This window comes from Aedes albopictus, chromosome 2, assembly GCF_035046485.1.
Source record: "Aedes albopictus strain Foshan chromosome 2, AalbF5, whole genome shotgun sequence".
NCBI lineage: Eukaryota > Metazoa > Arthropoda > Insecta > Diptera > Culicidae > Aedes > Aedes albopictus.
Window position 1 is genome coordinate 450,470,238 of NC_085137.1, and position 24,830 is coordinate 450,495,067.

Here is a 24,830-nt window from a genome sequence, read left to right on the forward strand (position 1 = left end):
CTCAGGATATACCGCAGATGTTGTCGCGTAATTTTTGTTAGTGTTTCTCTTGGAATTCCACTTGAAGGAGTTATTATTGGGATTTCTACTTAAGCTCCTCCAAGGGTTTTAAGGAGTTTTCATTATTTTTTCAGGAATTTTGTCCCGAAGTTTCTCCTGCGATTCAAACCAAAATTCCGATAGCTTCCTTCTAAAGCTTCTCTTTGGATTTCTGCTTCAGTTTCTGCTGGTATAGATCCCAAAGGTTCTCGCGGGATTTCTTTCGAGGTTGCTCTCAGAGTTTTCTCAGAAGATTCCTCCCGGCGTTGATCCTAGGAGGTATCTCAGAGTTTTTACAGAATTTATCCTGGACTTTCCTTAAGATTTTTCGGAGAGGCTTCTGGAATTTCTGCAGGAGCTACTGCTGGTATTTCCCATGGAGTTCGTTCCGTGTTTTATTTTCCGAATATTTTCAAGTCTTTTACTTGTAGTTGTTTATCTAACTTCTTGCAGAGATTATTTCCTTACAGGTTTTCTTGGTATTTGTCCCAGAGCTCTTCACGGAGTCTCTACCAAAAAATATCCCGAGACTCTGGAAGCCCCCTTTGGGATTTCTTTAAAAATGGCTGCCAGAGTTCTTACAGGATATTTTCAAAGAGTTTATCTCGAAATGTCTCCTGGGATTAACTAACGAGATTTCTTGTTCTTGTTCTTTCTTGTTCTTGATTCCCGGAGAATCATGGAACTTATCCCAGGAGGAAATATTTGGGAAATTTAAGAAGAAACTCTGAAAACCTGAGAAACAACGTAGGAAATCCACGAGAATCTGGAAGAAATTCTGCAAACATACCGAAAGAAATTATTGGAAAACTATCATGAACCCACTAAGAGAAATTTCTGGTAGACCTTAAGAAAAATTTTGGAAAGCTCTTCGAGTTGATTCCTCTCGAGAAACTCTGGAAGAAAGTCCAGTTCTTGAAATAGTTCAGAGATTTGATAGAATCTCTTGAATAATAAATCGTGCGCAAATTTCCATAAAATTTTGAACTTAAGTTTTCATGATATTTCTGTGTGGTTTTTGAGAAAAAGAAATATAAATTTCGTGAAATTTATGCTATTTTTTGTATTTTTAACATTTAAAATTTCCGCCCGGAAAAACCCATAGAACTCAGTGAATATTATTTTGTCTTATGTGTGAACGCCTTGCAATCATTTGAACAATTCTCAAAAATGGTTACAGCAAAAACTTATAGATTTATTTAAACTAAATAAAATGCCCTACCTGAAACCCTCTGAAGTACCCTTAAAATTACTCTGAATCGCCATGAGTGCTACTGAGATCCCCTGAATCATCACTGAGATTACTTAGAACCCACTGAAACCAGCTGAGTCCCCCAGAAACGCCCTTGAACGCCTCTAAACGACCCTGAGATTCCACGAAACGTTCTGATAACCCCTGAGACCCCTTAAATGCCTTTGAAACTCCTGAAATCCCCTGAGCTCACCTAAGACCCATTGAAATACCCTTGAGATTTCTGGAACATTTCTGGAACCCACTAATAAATGCACATAAGTCCCCCTGAAACACACATAAATTCTCCAGAGACCTTCTGAGACCCCTTGGAATTCTAATGAGACCCCATGAAACCCCCTGGAATCCCTTTCACCACCTACCTCAGACCCCATGAAACATCCCTAAAATCCTCTGAAACAACCCTAGAAAGCCCCAATGAACTCTCATGAGACCCCCTGAGGCCCATTGGAACATCTCTGAGACCTCAGGAACTCTCATGAACCCCCATGACACCCCTGTAACATCGTAGACTTTCAGGGGGGGGGGGGGTGTCTGGCCAAAGTCTACGCTTCAAACAAATTTCGAAAATTTTGTATGTACAAAAGCCTACAAGGTGGGAGGGGTGAGGTGTGTCTGAGACGGACAAAAATGAGTCTACGCAGTTTATGGACAGCGCCTAAGCTGTCTAAAACCGCCCAGACAGCCTAGATCACTCATTTGCCTCTCTCTCTTGGATTTGTCTGAGACTTTCGTTTGATCCCCTCTATAAAAGCCCCATGGTCGTCGTACATTACATTTATTTGCTCAGCATCACATTTTAGATAAGACATAATCAACAATAGTACGCCACAATCGGTTTGTTGCTGCCGCTCTCCATCCTCGGCCACGCCCAGTGCTCGCCAAGTCACGCTACACCTGGTCCGCCAATCACGATCTTTGCGCTCTACGCCTGTTTGTGCCAACCGGATCTGTCGCGAACACCAACTTTGCAGGATTGTTGGCCGGCATTCTTGCAACATGCCCTGCCCATCGTATCCTTCCGCCTTTGGATGCTGGGTTCGCCGTAAAGTGCAGCGAGCTCGTGGTTCATCCTTCTCCGCCACACACCGTTCTCCTGCACGCCGCCGAAGATCGTCCTTGGCACGCGTCGCTCGAAAACTCTGAGTGCTTGCAGGTCCTTCTCGAGCATGGTCCATGTCTCGTGCTCGTAGAGGGCCACCGGTCTTATTAGCGTTTTGTACATGGTGCATTTGGTGCGTGGGTGAATCTTTTTCGATCGCAGTTTCTTCTGGAGCCCGTAGTAGGCCCGACTTCCGCTGATGATGCGCCTCCGAATTTCACGGCTCACATTGTTGTCAGCCGTCAGTAAGGATCCGAGGTAGATGAATTCCTTTACCACCTCGAAAGTATCCCCGTCTATCGTAACATTACTACCCAGACGGATCCGGTCTTGTTTGGTTCCGCCTACCAGCATGTACTTTGTTTTTGAGGCATTCACCACCAATCCGACCTTTGCTGCTTCGCGTTTCAGGCGGGTGTACAGCTCTGCCACCGTTCCAAATGTTCTGGCAATAATGTCCATGTCGTCCGCAAAGCACACATACTGACCGGATTTTGTGAAAATCGTTCCCCGGCTGTTGAGCTCGGCTCGTCGCATCACACCTTCCAGAGCGATGTTGAAGAGTAGACATGAGAGTCCATTACCTTGTCGCAGTCCCCGGCGAGATTTGAATGAACTGGATAGTTCACCCGAAACCTTACGCAGTTTTGAACACCGCCCATCGTTGCTTTAATCAGTCTAGTCAGCTTCCCAGGAAGGCCGTTTTCGTCCATGATTCTCCATAGCTCTGCGCGGTCGATACTGTCGTATGCCGCTTTGAAGTCGATGAATAGGTGATGCGTTGGGACCTGATATTCATGGAATTTCTGGAAGATTTGCCGTACGGTACAGATCTGGTCCGTTGTCGACCAGCCGTCGATGAAGCCGGCTTGATAACTTCGCACGAACTCATTCGTTTTAGGTGACAGATGACGAAAGATGATCTGGGATAGCACTTTGTAGGCATCATTCAAAATAGTGATCGCCCTGAAGTTCTCACATTCCAAATGGTCACCTTTCTTGTGAATGGGGCAGATTTCCCCTTCCTTCCACTCCTCCGGTAGCTGTTCGGTTTCCCAGATCCTGACTATCAGCCGATGCAGACAGGTGGCCAACTTTTCTGGGCCCATCTTGATGAGTTCAGCTGCGATACCATCCTTACCAGCTGCTTTGTTGGTTTTGAGCTGGTGAATGGCATCCTTAACTTCCCTCAGCGTGGGAGTTGGTTCATTTGCGTCCTCCGCTGCACTGGCGTCGTCGTTTCCTCCGTTGCCGTGGGCTCCCGTGCCTACGTTCTCCACGCCGTTCAGGTGCTGATCGAAGTGCTGCTTCCACCTTTCGATCACCACACGTCCGTCCGTCAAGAGGCCTCCGTCTTTATCCCTGCATATTTCGGCTCGCGGCACGAAGCCGTTGTGGGATGCGTTGAGCTTCTGATAGAACTTCCGTGTTTCTTGGCAACGGCACAGCAGTTCCATTTCTTCACACTCCGCTTCTTCCAGGCGGCGCTTTTTCTTCCGAAGGAGGCGGGTCTGCTGTTTCCGCTTCTGTTTGTAACGTTCCACGTTCTATGGAGTCCCTTGCTGCAGCATTACCGCCCTCGCTGCGTTCTTCTCCACCAAAACCGTTCTGCACTCTTCGTCGAACCATTCGTTCCGTCGATTCCGTTCCACGTACCCGATGGTGCTCTCGGCTGCGTTGTTGCCGCAGCTCTTGTAGATGGTATGATTACCTCTAAACGTTCGCACCATGGATCCTGTCCAACACACCTCCTGCAGCGGTACGATGCCGAACCCGCGGTCCTTCAGTAGATCGGCGAGTATGCGGGTGCTTCCAATGAAGTTGAGATCGGCATTTCCACGTACCGAGTTTCCAATCGCAAGTTCGTTTTGTTCGCTGGGGTCGTTGCCGTTGATCTCGGTTCGTATTATTCTGTTGCTGATTTTCCGTTACAATGTTTTTTTACGGCTGACTCGTAGGGCCTAACACCAACCCCCTACTTTCCGGAGGACCATAGTGCACAGTTGAGCTTAGAGTCCTTCCCTGGCACTCGGACGTAGATCAGCCGCCCCTAACATGGGGATCAAACGCTGTTGTGAGCCGCTCCTCCTGGAGAACAGACGCTCAGGTTTGCCGAAGCAAACCCCCCCCCCCTTTCCTGTCAGCCTACGACCAAAGTTCCCACCGGGGTTGGTTACCCGATCTACTCAAAGGTTGCTCATAGTTTCCAGCCGGTACCGCGAGGAGGTAGGGATAGGAGTTGCTCGGCAGAGGCTAGTGGATCACAATGGGATCTGAATTGCGCAGCATACCCAGCCTTTACCGTGCCTCGGATACTACACAATGTAAATATCTATCGATCGGACTTAACGAGTAGAAGGATATCAGTAGGTCGGCTCCAGAGGCACGTTCTCCTCCATTTGGGAAATTTAGTTAGTAGTTAGTAGAAGGATAAATTATAGGGTACATGGTATGGTAGAAGGTCAGGCAGGATAGATGGTAGGGTACACGGTCGGGAAGAGGGTTTGGGTGAAGGATAGAGTAGAGGATTGGAGTATAGTGCAAGGTAAAGAGTAGGGCCCCAAAGAAACGTTAGGAAAGATGGCAGTGTAGAGGGTTGGTTAAACGATAGGGTAGATGGTTAGGGTGATGAGAAATGTATAAGATAAGATAGTGGATAAGGTAGGGTAGACGGTAGACGCTACGAAAGAAGGTAGGATTGAAAGTAGGGTACATAGTAGGGGAAAGAGTTAGAATAGACAGTAGAGGGTAGGGTAAAGGGTTAGATAGAAAGTCAGGGTAGAGTAAAGGGTTAGGGTAAATAGTGGGATAGAGAGTAGGATAGATGGTAGGGTAGAGAGTAGAGTAAAAGGTAGGGTAGAGTGGAGGGTTGGAGTAAAGGGTGATAAAGGGTACGATGGAGGGTTACGGTAAAGGGTTAGGGTAGATGGTATGGTAGACGGTAGGATGGAGGATAATATAGAGGTTAGAGTGAAGGGTTCGGATAGAGTCAGGGTAGAGAATAGGGTAGAGGATAGAGTAGCGTAAATCCAAAGAGTAGATTTTTCATATCTCCAGTATAGACAAGCCTGCCTCCTGATATTTTGTCAAAGATTTCTGTTGAGATATATTCAGTAAATTCAATGGTTATTCATTAAGGTAAGTGAACGAACTCCTGTATTTATTATTTGAAAGAATCTTCCCGGGATTTTTTCAAGAATTTCTCTCGGAATTCCTACCGGGATTTCTCCACTAATTCCTTCAGAGATTTCTTCTGTGATTCTTTCAGGGATTCCCGCCGAGCTTCCAGACGGGATTTCTCTCAGGATTCTTTCAGATGTTTCTTCCGGGATTCCTCTAGGCGTCGGGAAACCTCATGGGATTCCTTCAGGGATTTCTGCCGTCATGATTTAGAAAATCTTCTATATGGAAAATTTTTGAATTTTATGTGAAGCGTAACACTGTTGTGGACCCATTCCTTCAATAGTGTTCCGTAGTTTGTCAAGAATCTCTGAATTATTATAGCAGAGGAAGAAAGAGCATTAGAACGGAGCGTGAATAAGAACTAATAATAGTGCACTCCTATGGGAGAGTTAGAAAAAACTAGAGAAACAGAGTGAAATATGCTTTTTGATGCACCTTAGAAACATGAAGTGATCTGACCACGATGTCATCTGACAGTCAATTTCTTATTCTTCTTGAGTAGTTATCGTATCTTTCATTCATTTTAGATTCATTATATCTTTACGGATAAGAATACAACGAGTATAAAAGTTGTGTTAACCTTCCAGGACGCGTGCCATCAAGCATCCGAAACTGCACTGCGCTCGCGCTGTATACGAAAAGCGATGTTTTTTGGTAGCGTTGTACTTTTTACAACAGCGTGCGCGCTGAAGGGTTAAATTGGATATAAAAAACACATGTTTCAACGATTCAAATTGAAAGACACCTTGGGTTTTTTTTTATTTCTAACCATTTAACCTAATTTACTGCTCTTTTATCCGCTAGGGCACTACGTGAGCGATTCTAATTGGCAGCTGCACTTACACTTTTGTACAGCGCCTAAATGTATTCTATTTTAATTCAACTATAGAGTAATGCGGGGCAAAAGTTCGCAGTGGGTCTTTTTCTGAGCACGAGTTAAGAACCCAAACAAATCTGTTCGACACATAATCAGGTCAGCAACTCGTCAATAAAAATTGGAACGATTTCGTTAGGGTTTGACAGAGTAATGCGAAAAAAAGTGTTTCTCGGTGTTTTAATAGAACTTTTGGACCTTTTGGAATAAGAATTTGTAGTAACAGGAAAAAGAAGAAGAACATAACCTCTTGATGTCGGAGAACTGTTATTCCATAGTAGTTCGCGAGGTGCACTCGGATAAACAATAAACTGCTAGTGCTTCTTGCAGAAAGGGACATTGTTAAAACCTCGACAGTGGGGCAAAAGTTCGCACTAGATTTCTGAGTCTAGTACATCAATATAATTACAGAATCTTTGAAGCAATCATAATTTCGTATAGAAACTACTATATATGCATAACATGAGTAGTATGCACCCTGAAATCGTGGCGACAGAGGGTCTGAACTTAGTTTTGTAAGAAGATTGATTGTAAAGCAAACATTATGTTCACGCATTTAAATCAATGTATGTAAAATGGCTAAAAAAAATTTTTAAACATTTTCTTCGTTATCCTCGTCGTGTCTCTTCGTATGTTTCTGAAGGTATTATGTTCATGTATTTTACCGGGGTCTTTCATAGCTTAGTTTGTAAATTCACAGTTATAATCCATCACCATACTGACGGGGATAAGATTCGATAACAGTCCCGTTCAACAGTTTTACTGCATATTTGATTTTTTTCATGCATTTTGTGCAACACGTATCTCTATGATTACCCCACAATGTATTTTGACAACTTCAGTAACGCTGTAAAGGACAGCTCTTAGTTAATAGTTGTGGAAGTCTTGTGGAAGTTGTGGAACACACTCTATACAAAAGCTGAACACCACGTCGTATTCCAGTTGGGTCGTAATTCTAAGAACAGAAAGAAACAGATTTCATGGCTAGAGTGAAAAGATGAACATGAATTAACATGAAATAAATGAACATCACACCAATAAACTACCCTGTACAAGGTGCGAACTTTTGCCCCGCATAATGCGAACTTTTGCCCCCACTATGGGGCAAAAGTTCGCATTGGAGTACTTGTTTTAAAAATTGTATTACTAAAACTACAAAAGGGACGCAAAAAAAATCTAGTACTACGTTTTGAAGGCAACATGATAGGGACTCGTTTAACGAAGAAAAACGATATTATTTTCTTTTCGTTCAATAGTTATTTTGTGAAGTCTGTTAGGTGCGAACTTTTGCCCCGCATTACTCTATCGAACTGGTTGCCTATGTGCGGCTGTCACTTTCCTACCCTGTCAATGGTAGAATGATGAGTACGAGGATGTTGATTTGTGGCTGCTGTTCCTGTTACCGGTCCAATAGAGGGTCCATTATGAGTTGCCATTTCGTCAATATCCAATTATCCGGGTCATTTAGAGCTATGAGAGCTCAGAAGAGGGTCAAGTGCTAGCCGCTGAGGGGGGGGTTAAGCAACTGACAAAGTACCGGCGCCCATGACCATCCGCTTATGAAGCGACCGTGTGGACCACTGCACCACGGGCCTCGGCACCTCCTTGCGGTTTAACGGGATCAGGTTAGATAAGTAGAATTAAAGGAAAGCGGGAAGATTTTTGAGGCCGAACCGATGAAGAGAATTGTGACTTATGGTTTTTGATGTTTTTCAGCGGGGGCTTCATAGTGGGGTTCAGAGCGGTTTTACAACGAGATGTTCTGGAGGAATTCAGAGTACCTAAGGGGCACTACAGTGGGTTTCGAGGGATTTCGTGGGCATTAAGTGGGTGTCAGGAGGTTCATAAGATTTTCAGATGAGATTTCGGGTGGCTTTAGAGGGTTTTGGGGGATTTCAGGGGATTTGTAGAGACTTTCAGATATGCTTCAATATCATGAGTTTTCTTAGAGATTCATGGGGCTTTAGAGGCATTCTTAGTTTCAAAGAGGTTTCAGAAGTCCTAAAAAACGCTCATAGAACCTCCCTGGAACTCTCAGAAAGCTCTATGAAAATAATAAAAGTTTTCGGAGTTCGTACATAGATCACACCTAGACATATAACACATACATACTACATATGTACATATATCTACTTTGAAAGTTCATCTGTTTGATTCAAGCCCACCGCGTGCGCGCCCCGTACGAATATAAAACTGAGTCACTGAGCCGATTTTTGGTGTTTTATTCTCTGCCGGTGACGATCAGTTCAGACCAAGTTGGAAAATGAATTTGTGAAATTCGGTGTTTGCAGCTAACAACGCATCAGTGTGTGAAACCACCCGACTCGATCCCGATCAGAGCGATCAGAGTGTGTATCTGGGCGTCCAAGGCGTCCGCGCAGGAAGCTTGAACTTCCGATTTCTGTGCGTGAGAGTGCATTAGCCGTCCATTCGTTAGCTGGAACGAGCGACATCGGGAATAGATCAGTGCGTGAAAATTTGTGGGTGATCTTGTTGAAGGTGAAAGGAAAAATCAGTGAAAAAGTTAGTTCATTTCGGGCGCGGAGAAGATGGAACCCACCGGGAACAATGGGTTATCCCCGCTGGACGAACTCCAGCGGCAGTTGAACGAAGATCTGGCCCAAGTGGTAGCCCCGACGCCGCCTCCCCTGGCAGCTGCTGGGTCCGGTTCGGCGCCCCTGGTGGCGACCACCATTAGTACCATCGTGCTCCAGGGTGGTCCGCTGCAGCTGGTAATTGCACTGCTCAAGGTAAGTGAAGGTTTCATAGATTTGTTCAACAGCAACGTACCGTTCGAAAGTGATTATCGCATCAACGATCAACCAACACCGCCCGCCCGCCCTGATGTTAGGTTATTGATTGCACCGGAGATTCCTCACGGGCGCGGCGGCCGGCGAGCGGTGGGTTCCGACCTTAATTGCGCAGATGAGCAGGTTGTGCGGTGACCCACTGTGTGATTGGCCTATCGTATTTCGAATTGAAATCAAAAGTAAGAACCTGATACGATGTGATGGTTTGTGTGGGTGGATAGAAGTGAAAGCGATATGCGGGTGGTCACCCAGATGGATCGATGGATGGTGGTGGCGAGAAGATCAGAACATAATAGACAGAGAATCGAGTTTGAGTGGCAAGGCGCCGCGAATCGATTCAAAAGCGTAGGGTGATGAAACGTGGGATAGGGAGGCATCACAATTGGAAGGGAAGATTGGAGGTCAAGCGAACCGCGCTGCGCGGGAGATAACTGAATCACGTTTTGTTCGCTCGATTGAAGACAAGCGGGTTGAATACTCGACGATGCTTGATGAGAGTGGAAATATATATGTGCAATATACGGCTATCAAGACGGTGAGCTCATTATTGCTGGAACGATCAGTGAACAGTAATAATATACACTTTGTGTACATTTGCAGTTGTTAATTACGGTAAAATTAAATTTAACATAATTTATCATATTTAATCTCAGATTAAATGCAAATTTCTTCAGATTTTTTCCGAACTCCTTCAGGAAGTCTCCCTTGAAATCCAGAAAATCTTCATGGATTTTTTTAGAAATATCTTCAGGAGAAATTTCGGGGACCCTATTGAAAATTCCCGCAGAAATGTGTCCAGGAATTTCTCACGAAGTGATTTTTTATGCAATTCCAGCCAAAATTCCTACAGAAATCCCTGCAAAAGCTTTTTTTGAGAATTCGTCCATAAAATTCAGGATTTCATCTAAGAATTCCTTTAGAAATGTCTACTCTGAATCTTTGGGATATTCGGAAGATTTTACAGAAATACTCCCGAGAAACTTCTACTCCAATTGCATTAGTAATTTCGAATGTCTTTTTTCTAGAAATCTTTATTGAAATTTAAATGTTTCTTCAGACATTCTTTCAATGATTTCTTCAAATTACATTTATCAATTCCTCCGTGAATTCTTCCCGAAAATCCACCCAAAATTTAAAAAAATTAAAAATGCTGCTAACGGATTTCTCTAGAAATTTTAATTAATTCTTATTTGCGCAATATTTTTTAATTAATTCTTATATGCTGAGTAGCGTGGGTTCGATTCCCACCGTAGCTCTCAAGAAAAGTTTTCATCTGTGCCACTTGGCGTTGCATGCTAGGCCATTGTATAGTGTCGTGCTCTCTTCAAATAGAGCAAATAGCTCACTGGAAGCAATAAACGTGTCCGTGTTTGTTTTATTTTTTTTTCTTCAGGATTTTCTCTGGGGCTCAAAAATTACTCCATGGATTCCTTTCAATACATCTTCTGGAATTCCTTCAGACATTTCTCCAGAGACTCCTTTCGTGGTTTATTGATTTCTCCATGGATGTTAGCAAGGGCGCAGCCAGCTTTTCGGTCAGGAGGGGCAAGCACCCTTAGCAAATTAATTTGTACCTGTGAGCTTTTGTAACTAAACGCAACACGTTGAAATTGAATATAATAACACTAAGTTCTAAAAGCAGTATTTAACTTTCAGCAGTTAAGCCGTTGTAATTTGTACAATACGTTGAAAAAATTAGCTCGCCTGTTCTACACAAATCAATGTGGTACTGGTAGCGCTGGCCAATTTCTGGAAGATTTAGGTGTATTATTAACTCCTGCATTTTTCTTCTGAAGCTCAGATTTTTTGTTTTTTTTTTGTCTAATATCTGCAAAACATTCCTAAGAAATTATAGCTGAACTCTTTTGGAAATTACGAACCTTCTGAGGACCAACCCAGAATTTTCTTCATGATTTCCTTCAATTTTATTTCCAGTTCCTACATAATGTCTTCCATGACTAACTGGGGTTCTTTCAGTAATTAATCATTCAGTTTTTCTATGCTTATAAGCAATCGTGGAGCATTCTGGATCTCTATTTAGGTATATTCTTATATACCTTCCGTTGAATTGTTCCGGAGACATCCTTGCCGGAAAATTCCTAAAGAAATGTCAATTAACTTATTCCCAGATGGATCCTTGGAAGAATTTAAAAAGTTATTCTCGTGAAAGCCTTAAAATATCACTAGGGGAAACCCTTGAGCTATTCCTGTGAGAATTCCTGAAGGAAATGACTTGAAGAATTTCCTGCGGGTATTTCTCGAAAACTCTCAAATAATGGATTTTTTTAAGAAATCCTGGAATTTATTCAAAAAGAAATGTCTGGAGGAATTCAAGAAGAAATTCCTTGTGCATTTCCTAGAGACCCAAGCAACACACATGTTATAATAGAGTTACGACAGCGCAAGTTTTGGTTGTTTAGAAGTTTATTTTACGTAATTATAACATTGTGTTGAAATAACGTAAATTAAACTTCTATACAACCAAAACTTGCGCTGTCGTAACTTTTATATAACCTGTGTGTTACTTGGGGAAATTCCGGAAAGAATCCCTGGGAGAATTCCGAAAGAGTCTTCCCTGGATGGATTCCTGAAGGATTCCCAGGAAAAATATCTGAAAGCATTTTTAGCATGTAAGTGCTTATACGTTTGAAGCAAGTCACAGTGACTTCTACGCAATTGAAACCTGCGCTGCCGTGACTCTTTTGTTGCATGAGTGCTTGGACGAATCCCTGGAGGGCTTATTGTTTCACCTATTGTAAGAATTCCTAATGGAATTCCTGAATAAACTTCTGAAGAAACAGCTGGAGGGATTCCTGAAAGAATCCCTGGATAATTTCTTGGTTCCTGTTTGCATCCTTTTAAAACTATCTTCCAATACTATTCGCTGGAGGAATTCCTCCAGAAATTCTTGAAGTTATTCAAAAAAAAACATCAGGAAATGCTGGAGACATTCATGGGTACACCCCTGGAAAAGATGATTTATCGGAATTTATCGAAAAATCCATAGAACAATTCCCGGAGCAATCCCTGAAGGAATTTCTGAAAGTATATCTGATGTACTTCCTGGATAAACTCTGGGAAATTTTCAGCTGGAATCCTTAGAAGAATTCTTGGAGAAATCCCTGGAGTTATCTCTGAAGAAATCTCTAGAGAGAATCCTGCAGGAATTCTTGGGGGAACTTCTGGACAAATTCCTGGTATAACTTCTGGAGTGATTTCTGGAACAATTCTTTGATGAGACCCAGCAGGAATTTATGAAGAAATTCCTGGATGAATTTTTGGAGCAATCCCTGGAGGAATTTGTGAAGAAATTTCCAGAGGAACGCTGGGAGAAATTTCTGGAGTTTCTGAAAAAAAAACCCTTGAGTTCCAGGTGGATTTCCTGGAAGAATCCTTGGAGGAACTATTGGAGGATTTCCTAGAGGAATCACTGGAGAAATTCCTGGAGTAATCTCTAAAGGAATTCCTTGAAAGAATTAATGGATGAATTTCTGAATGAATCTCTTGAGGAATTCTGAGAGGTTTCTATTTCTATTATTTTTATATTTCTGAAAAATCCCTTGAGAAATTTCTGGAGCGATTTCTAGAGGAATTTCAAAAAGACTTCCTGAAGAAATTCTCGAAGGAATTCCTGAAGGAATCCCTGGGGATATCCTTGGCGAAACTTGTGAAGAAATCCCTTGAAGAATCCCTAGAGTATTCCCTGAAGATATTCCTGGAGGAATTCCTGGTGGAATGCCTAAAAAAAATCGTGAAGGTATTCCTGGGGAATTTACTGGAAGAATTTCAGAAGAAATCCCTAGAAGATTTCCTTGAAAAACCCTTGTAGGAATTTCTGGACGATTTTTTGGAGGAATTTCAGGAGGATTTCCTGGCGGAATCCCTGGAAAAATTAGTGGAGAAATCCCTGCAGGAATCGCTAGAGAAGTTTCTGGAGAAATGCATGGACGAATCCCTGAAAAATTCAAGAATCTCTAGAGGGATTCTTTAAACAATTACTTAATGAATTTCTGGAGGAATCTCTAGAGGAACTCTGAGAGCAATTTCTATAAATAAAATCCCTTTAGAAATTCCTGGAGAAATCCTTGAAGGAATTCCTGAAGGAATGCCTGAGGAAATCCTAGGAGAATTCTCTGGAACAACCGTGGTAGAATTCCTGAAAGAATCGCGGCAGCTATTCCTGGAGAAAAATCTGGAAGAATTCCTGGAGAAATCCCTTGAAAAATTCCAGAAGGTATTCCTAGAAAAAAAAAACCTGGGAGAATTTCTGATGGAATACCTGAAGGATATCCTGGAGAAATTCATGAATAAATTTCTGACAGAATTTATAAAGGTATTCCTAGATTTTCTTCCTTGAGGAATCCCTGAAGAAACTCTTGGGGTAATTTCGGGAGAAATTCCTCGAGGAGACATTGGAGAAATTCATTGATGAAATCCTGGAATATCTGCATGAACTCCTGGAGGAATCTCAGGAAGAATTCTTGAAGCATTTCTAGAAGAAACTCCTGGAAGAACTCCTGAGGAATTCCTGGAGGTATATCTGGAGGAATTTCTGGAGGGATTTCTGCAAGAATCCAAGAAGAATTCCTGGATTAATTCCTGGAAGAATGCCTACGAAAATTCCTGGAGGAATTCTGGGAGGCATCCCTGAAACGATTCTTGTTTTCCTGGATTTCTTGAAGGAATTCCTGAAAGAATTCCTGTAGGAATTCCTGGAAGAATTCCTGTAGAAATTCTTAGGGGGACCCCTGAAGGAATTCCTGAAGGAATCTCCAGACGAACTCCTACAGAAATCTCTAGAGGAATTCTTTGAGAAATTCTGAGGGAATTAGGGAAGCTCGTGAAGGAAACTGCAGCAGTTCCTGAAGAAATCCCTGCAGGAGTTCCCGAAGAAACTCCAAAAGGTATCCCGGAAGCAATTTCACGTCAAATTCCCAAAGGAATCCCTAAACAATTCCTGGAGGAAGTTCTGAATTCTTTTCTGGAGGAGTTCCTTAAAGAATACAAGGAGAAATTCCTGAAAGAATCCTAAGAAGAGTTCCTGGGGGAATCTTTGGAGGAATTTTTAAATAAGTTGAAGAAGAAAGAATCACAGCAAGTACTCCCGGAGCATTTCCTGAAAGAATACCTGGAGGAATCCCTGGAGGATATCCTAGAGGAATGCCTGTAGGGATTCTCGGAGGAATCTCTAGAGAAGCTCCTGGAGGAATCTCTAGAAGAATTCCTGGAGAAATTTCTAGAGGAATCTCTTGAGGCATTTATGTAGGAATCCCTGGAGGATTTTTTTAGAGGAACCCCTTCAGCAATTCCCAGAGGAATTCCTGGAATAACTTTTTGAGTAATTCCTGAAGAAATTCTTGGAGGAATCACTTGAGGAATTCCTGGAGGAATCCCAGGAAGAATTCCTGAAGAAATCGTAGACTGAATTCTTGGAGAAATTCTTAAGGAATCCTAAGAAAAGTTCGTGAAGATACTCCTTGAGGAATCCTTGTAGCAGTTTCTGAAAAAATCCCTGCAGGCATTCCTAAAGACAACTCAGAAGGAATCCTGGAAACAATTCAGCAATCCTGGAAGATGCATTCCTAAGGGAATCCCAAAACAGTCCTAGAGCAATTCTTGAAATAATTCCAAGAGGAATTCCTGAAGAAATTGTAAAGAAACACAGAAAAGTTCTCGGGTGAATCCCTCGAGGAATTCTTGAAGGAAAATCTGAAGAAATCCCTGAAGAAAGCCCATGAGGAATCCCGGAAGCAATCCCTTGAAAAATTCCTTAGGAATTCCAGGAAAGTTTTTTTTTAACAAATTTCTGGAAGAATTTTTGTGGGAATATCTAGAAAAAAAAAATGAAACAATCCATGTCTGCAATCAATTCTAGACGAATTATTGTTGAAATCATTGGATGGACTCCCAAAAGAATGTTTTGTCCAATGTTTTAAGGAATTCTTGCATTAATTTTTAAACAGTCTGTGATTAAATTTTCTGAAATTCGTCGATGTATGCTTGCGGAACTATCTGCAAAATGTCTGAGGAAATCGTGGGAGGAATTCCTGAAGCATTTCTTGGAACAAACCCTGAAACAATTACTATTGGAACCCTACCCATGGAAGAGTTCACGAGGGAGAAATTCCTGGAGAAGTCCCTTGAGGAATTTCTGAAAGAATCCCTGGAGAAGATCCTGAGAACCTGAATTGTTTGAATTGAATACTAGTGAAAATTCATGAATTATGTGCTACTACCTCTATAGCTGCCATTTGTTTTCGGTGTTCTTCTTTTCTTTACCGGAACCGCATCCGGCACATCTGGAAAATTTGGCATGATGTTTTTGTACTTCGTGAATAAACATCAAAAAATAAGCCATTCAAGTAAAATTGTGTGATAAGATTAAAGTGGTTCTCTTTGAGAAATACTTGGTGAATTTTTTTGTGGTTTTTGAGCAAAAAAGGTTAGATAATTATGGGTGATAACCTCAATTATTGACATAGTTTATTTTTTGAGATATTTTTTAGGATCTTCAAATTATTGATCTTTGAGTTGACTCTAAATAAACAAAAATAAATCTGGCATTCATGAAGAAATCCATGGAAAAGTCCCTGGGTGATTCATAGGAGAGATTTTTGGAGTAATTTCAACAGGCCTGAACGCTGAAGGAACTTCAACAGGTTGGAGGAGTCCAAGAGAGATCCAAGGAGAAATAACTGAAGTAATCACAACAAAAATTCTTCAGAATTTCTTTTGAAATCTTTGGAGAAATCCTCTTCGTGTTCCTCCAGGAACTGCTGTTGGAATTCCCTCAGAAATTCTTCCTAAGATTCCTCCAGAAATTTCGCAGTGATTTCTTCATGGATTTCTCCATGAATTTCTATAGATACTATCACAAATTAATACACGATTTCCTAGGAGCCAAGGAACCATTAAGATTTCTGCAGGTATTCACAACATTTCAACATTTCTAGCTGGGGTTTACTCTTGGGCATCCTCCAGCAGGATTTACTTGAGGATTCTTAGCATAAAACCTCGGGGTTCTCCGCTAGCAATATTCCGTGAGAAATTCTAGGAGATATCCCTAGAGGAATCACAAGAGGATTACTAGGATGAATCATAGAAGAAATCCCTGTTGGTATCGATAAACATCTTTAGGAATGACAAGTAGAATTTCTAAAGGAATTTCAACAGATATTCTAGGAGGATTTAGAGAAAAAATCCTGAAAGAGTCATGGGAGAAATCCTTGGAGGAACTACAACGAGAACTTTCGGAGGAATTTTTAAAGGAAACAGCACTGGAGGTATTTCTTTATGAGAATTATAGAGTAATCCTCTTGAAATCCCTCAGGATTCCTCCAAAAATACTTCCTGTGATTCCTTTAGGGATTTCTTCGAGGAATTCTCTAGAAATCACAAAAAAATATGAATACATTCTAGAAGCGAAAATTTCTTGAGGAATATTTGCAGAATTCGGAGAAATAACATCATACTTTTAAATGACCCCGGGAGTGATTTTTTAGTTCGCTTGGAATGAAATTGAGAAACGAATTTACTTAGTCAAAATCACCCTCAAAAACCTTAAAATAAATAACGAAAATAATGCTAAAAAGAAAATACCAGTACTCATATTATATTAAAAGTTGTTAGGAAGATGACCGAAAAGTTGATGTTGTTAATTCTCAATGAAATCCAGTTGAGTGCATAAACCTCTCGACGATCTACTCAATTACTATTTCCTTGAACACTGAAAATGTCTCCATTTCTTCCTCAACTACAAACACCAAAAGCAAAAAACCAAGCGTGAAGAAATGAGCGCAACATTTTATGACTATCCCCAGCATCCGAACATGGCCATCACACCACCCGATGAACCGGCTCCGACTGGACTGCGGCAGACCGCTCCAGTCATTCCCTCCGGCCGGGGCGGCCGTCCCTCAACCAGCTTAGAATTGCATGCCGTGTTGTTGTCTGTCGCCCCAGAAAACATGAAACATGCTGCAATTCTCGCGAATCAACAAGAAGAGAACAACACGCAGAGAAGCTCGAAACCGCACACCTTGAAAATGGATTGCTTTCCGCGCTCGCTCGGTTTGCTTAAAACGCTCAACGGACTTCGTCGTCCTGCTCAACCGCGAGTCACCGGCGGCCGCGCGAGAGCCTGTTTGCATTTTTCCCACATGTGGGTGTGTCTTCCAGCAGTGCTGTGCGGGGCTGTTGGAGAAGGGCAGCGGCAGCAGCAGCAGCAGCAGCAACAACAACAGCAACGTTGAACAAGTTTACAGGAATTAAAATTTATGGCCTACCGAAGCATGGTGTTTATGTAGAACGATGGCCCTGGCGATGGACCGACCATATGCTCGGAAAGAAACGTAATGTTAACCAGAAATCAAAGTTTTGCGACAAAATTGAAAACGACCATACGGTTGTGAACAGTGTGATGTCATCGAGGTTACTGCATTTACTAAATGAGTAACAAGCTCTTGAGACCAAACTGACATTTCATTAGCATTCAGTAATTTGGACTTTTCCTGGATTCCTTCCGATATTGCTTCATGGATTTTTAAAGAAAATCCTCCAGGAATTTCTTTCAGAAAGTCATCCACGAATTCATAATAAAAAAAGTTGTTTTTAAACATTTTCCATGCATCGCTTCAGAATTTCCTCTCCATCGGAATTTTCGAAGAGCATCCTCCAGAAATTTCTTCAAAAAATCTTCCATAGTTTTTTTTTCAGGGATCCGTACGAGAATTAGTTGAGGATATCACCCATGGATTCCTTGATAAACGCATTTAGTCATTCTTTAAGAAAATCAGAGATTCCTACAGAAATGTTTTAAATGATTTCTTCAGAAAACCTTTCAGATACTCCATCAGAAATTCTTACAAACATTATTTCAGAAATTCTTCCAGGGATTCGCTTAGAAATTTCCTCGGAGATTTTGGTGCATTTTTCTGGAGATAATTCCAATAATTTCTCCACGGATTCTTTTAAACATTTATTAAAAAATATTGCCTTGATATTTCGACGCAAATTGCTTCAAACATATCGCAAGATGGGGATTTTATCAAACGCTTAGTTATGCGTTTTCAGAAATTCGATCACAGTTTTCTTTAGAAAACTTTCAGAAAATTGTCCAAGTATTTTATTTAAAGATTTCTGATGGAATGTTTCTACAAATTCATCTGTTTTTTTTTATGTATTCCATAAACAATATGCAGAGAAGTTTCTCCAGGAAGCTCTTAAGAAATTCAACCGGGGATTCCTTCAAGAGTTTCCCGGGGATTGCTTCAGATATTCCACCAGAGATTTAATCAAAACTTCATCCTTAGATTTCTACAGCGATTTTACTGAAGTTTTGCTGAAGTGTACTCACGTTAATACGTTTATAGAATGAGATGTTCAAGCTGATACTTTAGGACGCCTTCCTGATCACGGAATTCCTCAGGGTTTCTTTCTGAAAATTTTTTGAGGAGATTTTTTTCTCCAGAAATTTTTCCAAAATTTTAGGGATTTCTTCAGGAGTTTCAGCAAACAGAATTCTTCAAAATTTTTCCAAAGAGCTTTTAAGAAATTATTCTGAAAAATTATTTCCCCCTTTAGGGATCTCTGTGAAATTGCTCACAGATTTTTTTTAAATTGCTCTTGCAATTCCATCAGAAATATCTCTTTGGATGTCTTTAGAGATCCCTGTTGAATTGGTTCAGATATTTCTCCAGGGATTTTTTTTACAGAAACCGCATAGAAATACTGAAGATTTTTTTAAGGAATCCCTGAAGGAATTTCTATGCAATCCCTGGAGGATTCCCAAAAAATCCCTAAAAAAATTTCAGGAGATACCTTTGAACCCAGGTAACAATTTGATGCTGTACAAACGTTTCTCCAACTATTTTAAATCAGCTTTCATTTGAACAAAAGCTGAGCACAAGAGGTACAATCCTTTATTCAGCTCCTAAGCATCTAATTTTGGTGATTTTATTCAACCTTTAGCTGATTTGAGGTTCATTGGAAGGCGCTTAATCAGTAATCAATTAAATTTATTTATTGTGTGAAAATAAAATAAAAACACTTTCGTCAGCCTATCTTTATCATTCTTCTCCTTCTTCTTTTTCTTCTTCCTCTTTATGGCTCCACGTCCCCACTGGGACTTGGCCTGCCCCGCTTCAATTTAGTGTTTTTTGAGCACTTCCACAATTATTAATAGAAGGGCTTTCTTTGCCTGCCATTGCATGAATTTGTATATTGTGAAGCAAGCACAATGATACACTATGCCCAGGGAGTCACACACAATTGTATACATATCCTCGAAAACAAGAGCATTACTTGTTGTGTCTGAATATTCAAGAACATAAGTAAAACAAAGTCTGTATTGAGGCTTCACGAAAACCATGCTTGGGTCAGCTGTCAAAAATTATTTGATTAAACGTTGAACAACTGATGATTAATTCTGCATGTTGGTGTATGTTTTAAAGCTGATTACCCAGATGAATAATATTCTATTCAACATGATATTCAGCTATCTATGTATTGCTGATTAAAGAGGTTGAACAAGCCATACTTCAGACCAATATTCAGCTGTCATTGTGTTCAGCCATTGACACCATTTACCAGCTATTGTTCAGCTAATATTCTCACTGTTCAGCATTCATTGTTACTTGGGAAAACTCCTAGAAGAAATTCTTGAAAAATGTTAGGAGAAATTCTAAGACAAAAATTGATATTATGGAGGAACTCTGCAAGTAATTCCAAGGAAAAATGTATGAGAAACATCTGTTGAAAGGAATTCTTAAAAATCTTTAAAACAAATGTTTGCCGAATTTGGATTTTTTGTAAGAAATCCTTGAATAAATTGCTGAAGGAGCCCTGGAGGATTTTCTGAAGAAATGCTTTAAAAAAACTCCTAGAGATACATACCTCTGGAGGAATTTCTTGTACAATCTCTGAGAGGGCTGGTACACAAAAATCACTGAACTTCTACCTGGAGAAGTTTCTGAAGGAATTCCTTCACAAACAATAAAAAAAACTCTTGGAAGAATTCGTTAGAGAACCACTGACGACATTTAAAAAATGAACTTTCGAAGGAATCTTTGAAATAACAGCAAGGTAGAGCTAGAAAGAACTGGAGAACTCTCTACAGGTATTCATAGGAAAGCTTATTGGAAACTTTCATGGAAAATTCTAAAGAATAGATTCTAGAATAATATCTGCAGAATCTCCGAAGGTCTGAATAAATCCAAAGCAATGCCTGGAGGAATACCTGAAGGACCTTTCAATGGAGAAATTCTTGGAGGAACTTCAAAAAGAATATATTGAAATGCCCGAGAAAAGAGAAAATCTCTGAATAGAATAAAACTTAAAGAAATTCAAGCAATAACTTCTGCAAAGGTTTCTGGTCACAAATTTCAACTTTTAAAGAAAAGTCTTGGGGAATTTCTGAACGAATTTCAAAATTTAAAAATCTTGGCATTACATCTTTTGAAAAAAAAAGCTTGCAGAAATTTCTGGATAAATCGCTAGGAGAGTTTCTTGAGAATTTCCGGAGAAATCCCATTGAAAAACTCGTGGAAGAAATTCTGACTATAATTCTGGAGGATTCTTCTAGAAATGTTTGAAGAAATACATGAAAGAATACAAGTTTGTGCAGTAGAATCCCTTAGAGAATTCCAGGAGGAATTCCGGAAGTTTCAAGATTAATCTTTTGAAACAAAGATTAATCTTGAAAGAAATCCATTCTTTCGGGGATTCCTCCAGGAATTCCTTCGGGGATTCCTCCAGGAATTCCTTCGGGGATTCCTCCAGGAATTCCTTCGGAGATTCCTCCAAGAATTCTTTCGAGATTTTCATACGAGTTCTTCCCGGCATTTCTCCAGTATCTGCTTCTGAGAATAATTCAGGAATTCTTTCCGGGACAGCTTTAGGAATTCCTTCCGGGATTTCTTTAAAAATTTGCTACGATTTTTTCAAAAAAAAAAATCTTCCGTGATGTCTCCAGGAATTCCTTCCGGGATTTATCCAAGAATTCCTTCTGGGTTTTGAACAGGAAATTTCCTTCTGGGATTCCGTCAGGAAATCTTTCCAGGGTTCTACCAAGAATTCCATTCAGGATTTCGCCAGGAATTCTGTACAGGATTCCTCAAGAAATGCCTTTCAGTATTATACTCTAATTCCTACTGGGGTTTATTCAGGAATTTCTTCTTGGATATATTGGGCAATTCTTCCAGGTGTATTCAAGAATTCCTTCAGGGATTTATTCAAGAATTTCTTCCGAGGTTTATCCAGGGAATTTCTTCAAAGATAACTCTAGGAATTCCTTCCGGGATTTCTCAAGGGAATTCCTTCAGGTATTTCTTCTGGAATTCCTTCTGGGATTCCTCCAGGATTTCTTCAGAAATATCTTTAATGATTTCTTCAGGAATTCCTTCCGGGATATCTTCAGAAATATTTTCCAGGTAGTCTATAGAAATTTTTTTTGGATGTCTGTAGAAATCCCTTTTGGATGTCTCCGTTTGGAATTTCTACAGGAATTCCTTCAGGATTTCTCCAGAAATTCTTTCGATGATTTCTTCAGTAAATCTCACCCGGGATACCTTCAGGAATTATTTCTGGGAATTATCTGAGATTTCTTTGGGAATTTTCTCCGGGATTTCTCAAGAAATATCTTCCAGGATGTCTCTAGGAATCCCTATAGGAATTTCTAGTGATATTCCCTAAGAATTTCCTGGAGGAACAACCGAAAGATTTTCTGTAGGAACAGTGATAAAGAAGATCATCTGCATCGCTGGTGGAAGTGTTGAGAACGCTACCCTGAAAAGCAAGCTTTGTTCCAGTGGAGTCGTTACGCCAAGATTTACTTTACTTACATAGTTGAGAGGACGATATCCTACACAGATCGAAAAAGGAATGTAAAATTCTGTGACATATGATGTATATGTTTGGAGCGTGGGATATCACAGAAGTTTACATGACATATCATGTAAAAGTCATAAAATATCATGTAAATATTCATTATATGTCATGTAATTCAGCATGGCTCTGAGTGTTTACATGACACATAACATAAATTTATGTGATATATCATGTAAACCATCATAGCACTAAGTTTACATGACTAAAAAGAAGTTTACATGACGTGTAAATCTCATTATTTTTATCTGTGTAAGCTTTTGTCATCAAAAGCTGGTTTCGTCTATATTCATTCGTCAGAGGCGTTTCAGGGCGGTTCCGGGGGTTACATAGTAGATTCTCAGTGGCTGTAGGGGACTTCATAGGCTTTCGGGTAAGCTTAAGGGAGTACCAGAGGGTTCAGATGCGTTTCAGAGGATATCCCGGAAGTTTAAGAGGCTTCAAAGACTTTCAGGTGAGCTTCAAGAGGATTTCAGGGCGTTTCAGAGGTAGTGCAAGGCTTTTCAGGGTGTTTCGGACAATTTCAGAGGGGTTCTTGGGAACCGGATATCCAGGTCAGCTTTAGGCGGGTTTCAGACAGGTTTCTGTCGCGTTTCGAGGCCTTGCATGGGTTTTATAAAAACTTTTCCGTAGATTTCAAGGGGTTTGGAGGCTTTCAGGAGAGGGGTTATGAAGCGGTTCCAATGAGTTTCAAGACGTTCCAGAGAAATTTCAGAAGGCTTCAGTTGGTTTCTGAGGGATGCCTAGGGTTTCTAAGGGCCTTCACAGACTTCCTGGTGAGCTTCAGCTCCAAAGGTTTTCAGATGCGTGTCTACACGTTTCAAAGAGTTGTGGGAGGCTTCACAGACTTTCTGGTAAGCTTCAAGTGATTATCAAAAAAGTTTTGAGGGATTTCAGAGATATTCCTGGGGTTTATAGGGGTCTTCATACTCCAACTTAAAACCACATGAAAATTCCATTTAGGTAATGGTATCTGAATGGACGAATTCCAGTGCATCATTTTTTCTCGTTTTGTCTTGTTTTGGTCTTCGTGGTTTCTTCTTTGAAAAGTTATTTTTGTCGCAGCATTCTATTTTCTGATTCACTTCGCTGCGGGGCAAACATATGCGCTTAGTGGAAAAGATTTTTGGCCAAATATGGTCGAAACGAGTTCGCTGGCTCGAGGTTTAGGGCGCATGTTTTGGGCCCATTATAAGCGAGTTGTTGTTTTGGTCGTCTGTCGATCGTTTGCCCGGCGGCCTGGCGGCAGCAGACGGCGATCGCCGATCGAGCGAATGGGAAGAATCTGCGTTGATTGGCGCGAACCTTGACTTGCGCGCGGTACTGCGGACGACGAGTTACGAGTTTGGTCATGAATATAGGTACAAACTCCTGTCCCGTTGTTGCGTTGTTGGGTCGTTCCTCGGAGAGTGCAGTGTGAAGACCGGTTGGATTTCCTTCTAAAGCATTGTGTGTCGTTTGTCGTTTGGGAAGGATTTGTACGCGAGGTTGTGTCGACCCCTTACGTAACGGATCTGAAATTTATTTGCATGGCAATCGGCGGCCAAGATAATGATGCAATTTGTGCCGTTAATGAAAAACTTGTACCGGGGGAGGGATTAGCTCCCATAAATAAGGAAAGCGGTTTAATGGTGCCAAGATCAGAGAACTGGATAGACTTGATTGGTTCGGTTGATCAAACAGATGAATTCTTAAGCTGAGTTGTGACATGGGGAATTGATCACAACTATGCAACACGCCATCTGTTACGATATTTCCAAGTAACAAATTTTCCAGGAATTTCCCTCAAGAAAATCATTGTTGCTCATGAGTCGAAATTTTATGATTTCCCAGAAAATGTTAACGCGTTCAATTAGTTAACTTTCTTTCCCCGTCTGGCGATCGTAATTCAACTCGACGTTGGTGCTTAAAATTCAATTTTAAAAACCATCATCACGTCGATTGCCTTCTGCCATCATCGACTGCTGCCAAATAAGTAGGTCCCCTCCATTTAATTGCTTCGGAGTGTTGTTGTTTGCATCCGTCGTCGCCGTTCCAAACTCCGAGTGCCTCTCCGAGATCCTCTGATGGTGTCCAGAGGCAATTAATTGCTTCGGCTGAATCTATTAGCGCTGCATTCACAATCGATGGGATGCGAAGCGGTGCAGTCGGGTGCTCTTTGTGCGGTTCAATTTGTGGCACGGGGGGAGGGCCCATATAGCCGAGGCGGTAAACGCACGGGTATTCAGCATGACCATGCTGAGGGTGACGGGTTCGATTCCCGGTCGGTCCAGGATCCTTTCGTAAAGGAAATTTCCTTGACTTCCTTGGGCATAGAGTATCTTCGTGCCTGCCACACGATATACACATGCAAAATGGTCATTGGCAGAGGAAGCTCTCAGTTAATAACTGTGGAAGTGCTCATAGAACACTAAGCTGAGAAGCAGGCTTTGTCCCAGTGAGGACGTTACGCCAAGAAGAGAGAGAGGAGAGGAGGGGAGGCAAGCGTGAAAATATGAATCAATTCCGTTGGTTTAATTATTATTCGCTTTGACGCTCGGAAAGGAATACATTAGCCCATGTCTGGTTTAAATGAAATCGTTTGTTTGTACAGATTCGCGGATAAATGGAGTTGATTGAATCTCATTTAATGTTTGTGGTTTGGATGTAGAATTGGAATAAAATTCTTCTATTTTCGAGTGGAAAACA

At 41.1% G+C, this 24,830-nt stretch overlaps 1 protein-coding gene across 12 annotated transcripts in view; it reads left to right on the top strand.

The window, feature by feature from the left end:
* The window catches only part of LOC109419679 (titin), a 556,752-nt gene that overhangs the window by 236,577 nt on the left and 295,345 nt on the right, over positions 1–24,830 (top strand). For 3 of the 12 annotated variants that reach the window (XM_062853863.1, XM_062853864.1, XM_062853865.1), the window contains exon 2: positions 8,742–9,200. The exons of the other annotated variants lie outside the window; for them this stretch is intronic. In XM_062853863.1, coding sequence (XP_062709847.1) covers positions 9,000–9,200 — 201 coding nt within the window. In that variant the 5' untranslated portion in view covers positions 8,742–8,999. The remainder of the gene's footprint in view (positions 1–8,741; positions 9,201–24,830) is intronic. 12 annotated transcript variants of the gene reach the window in all.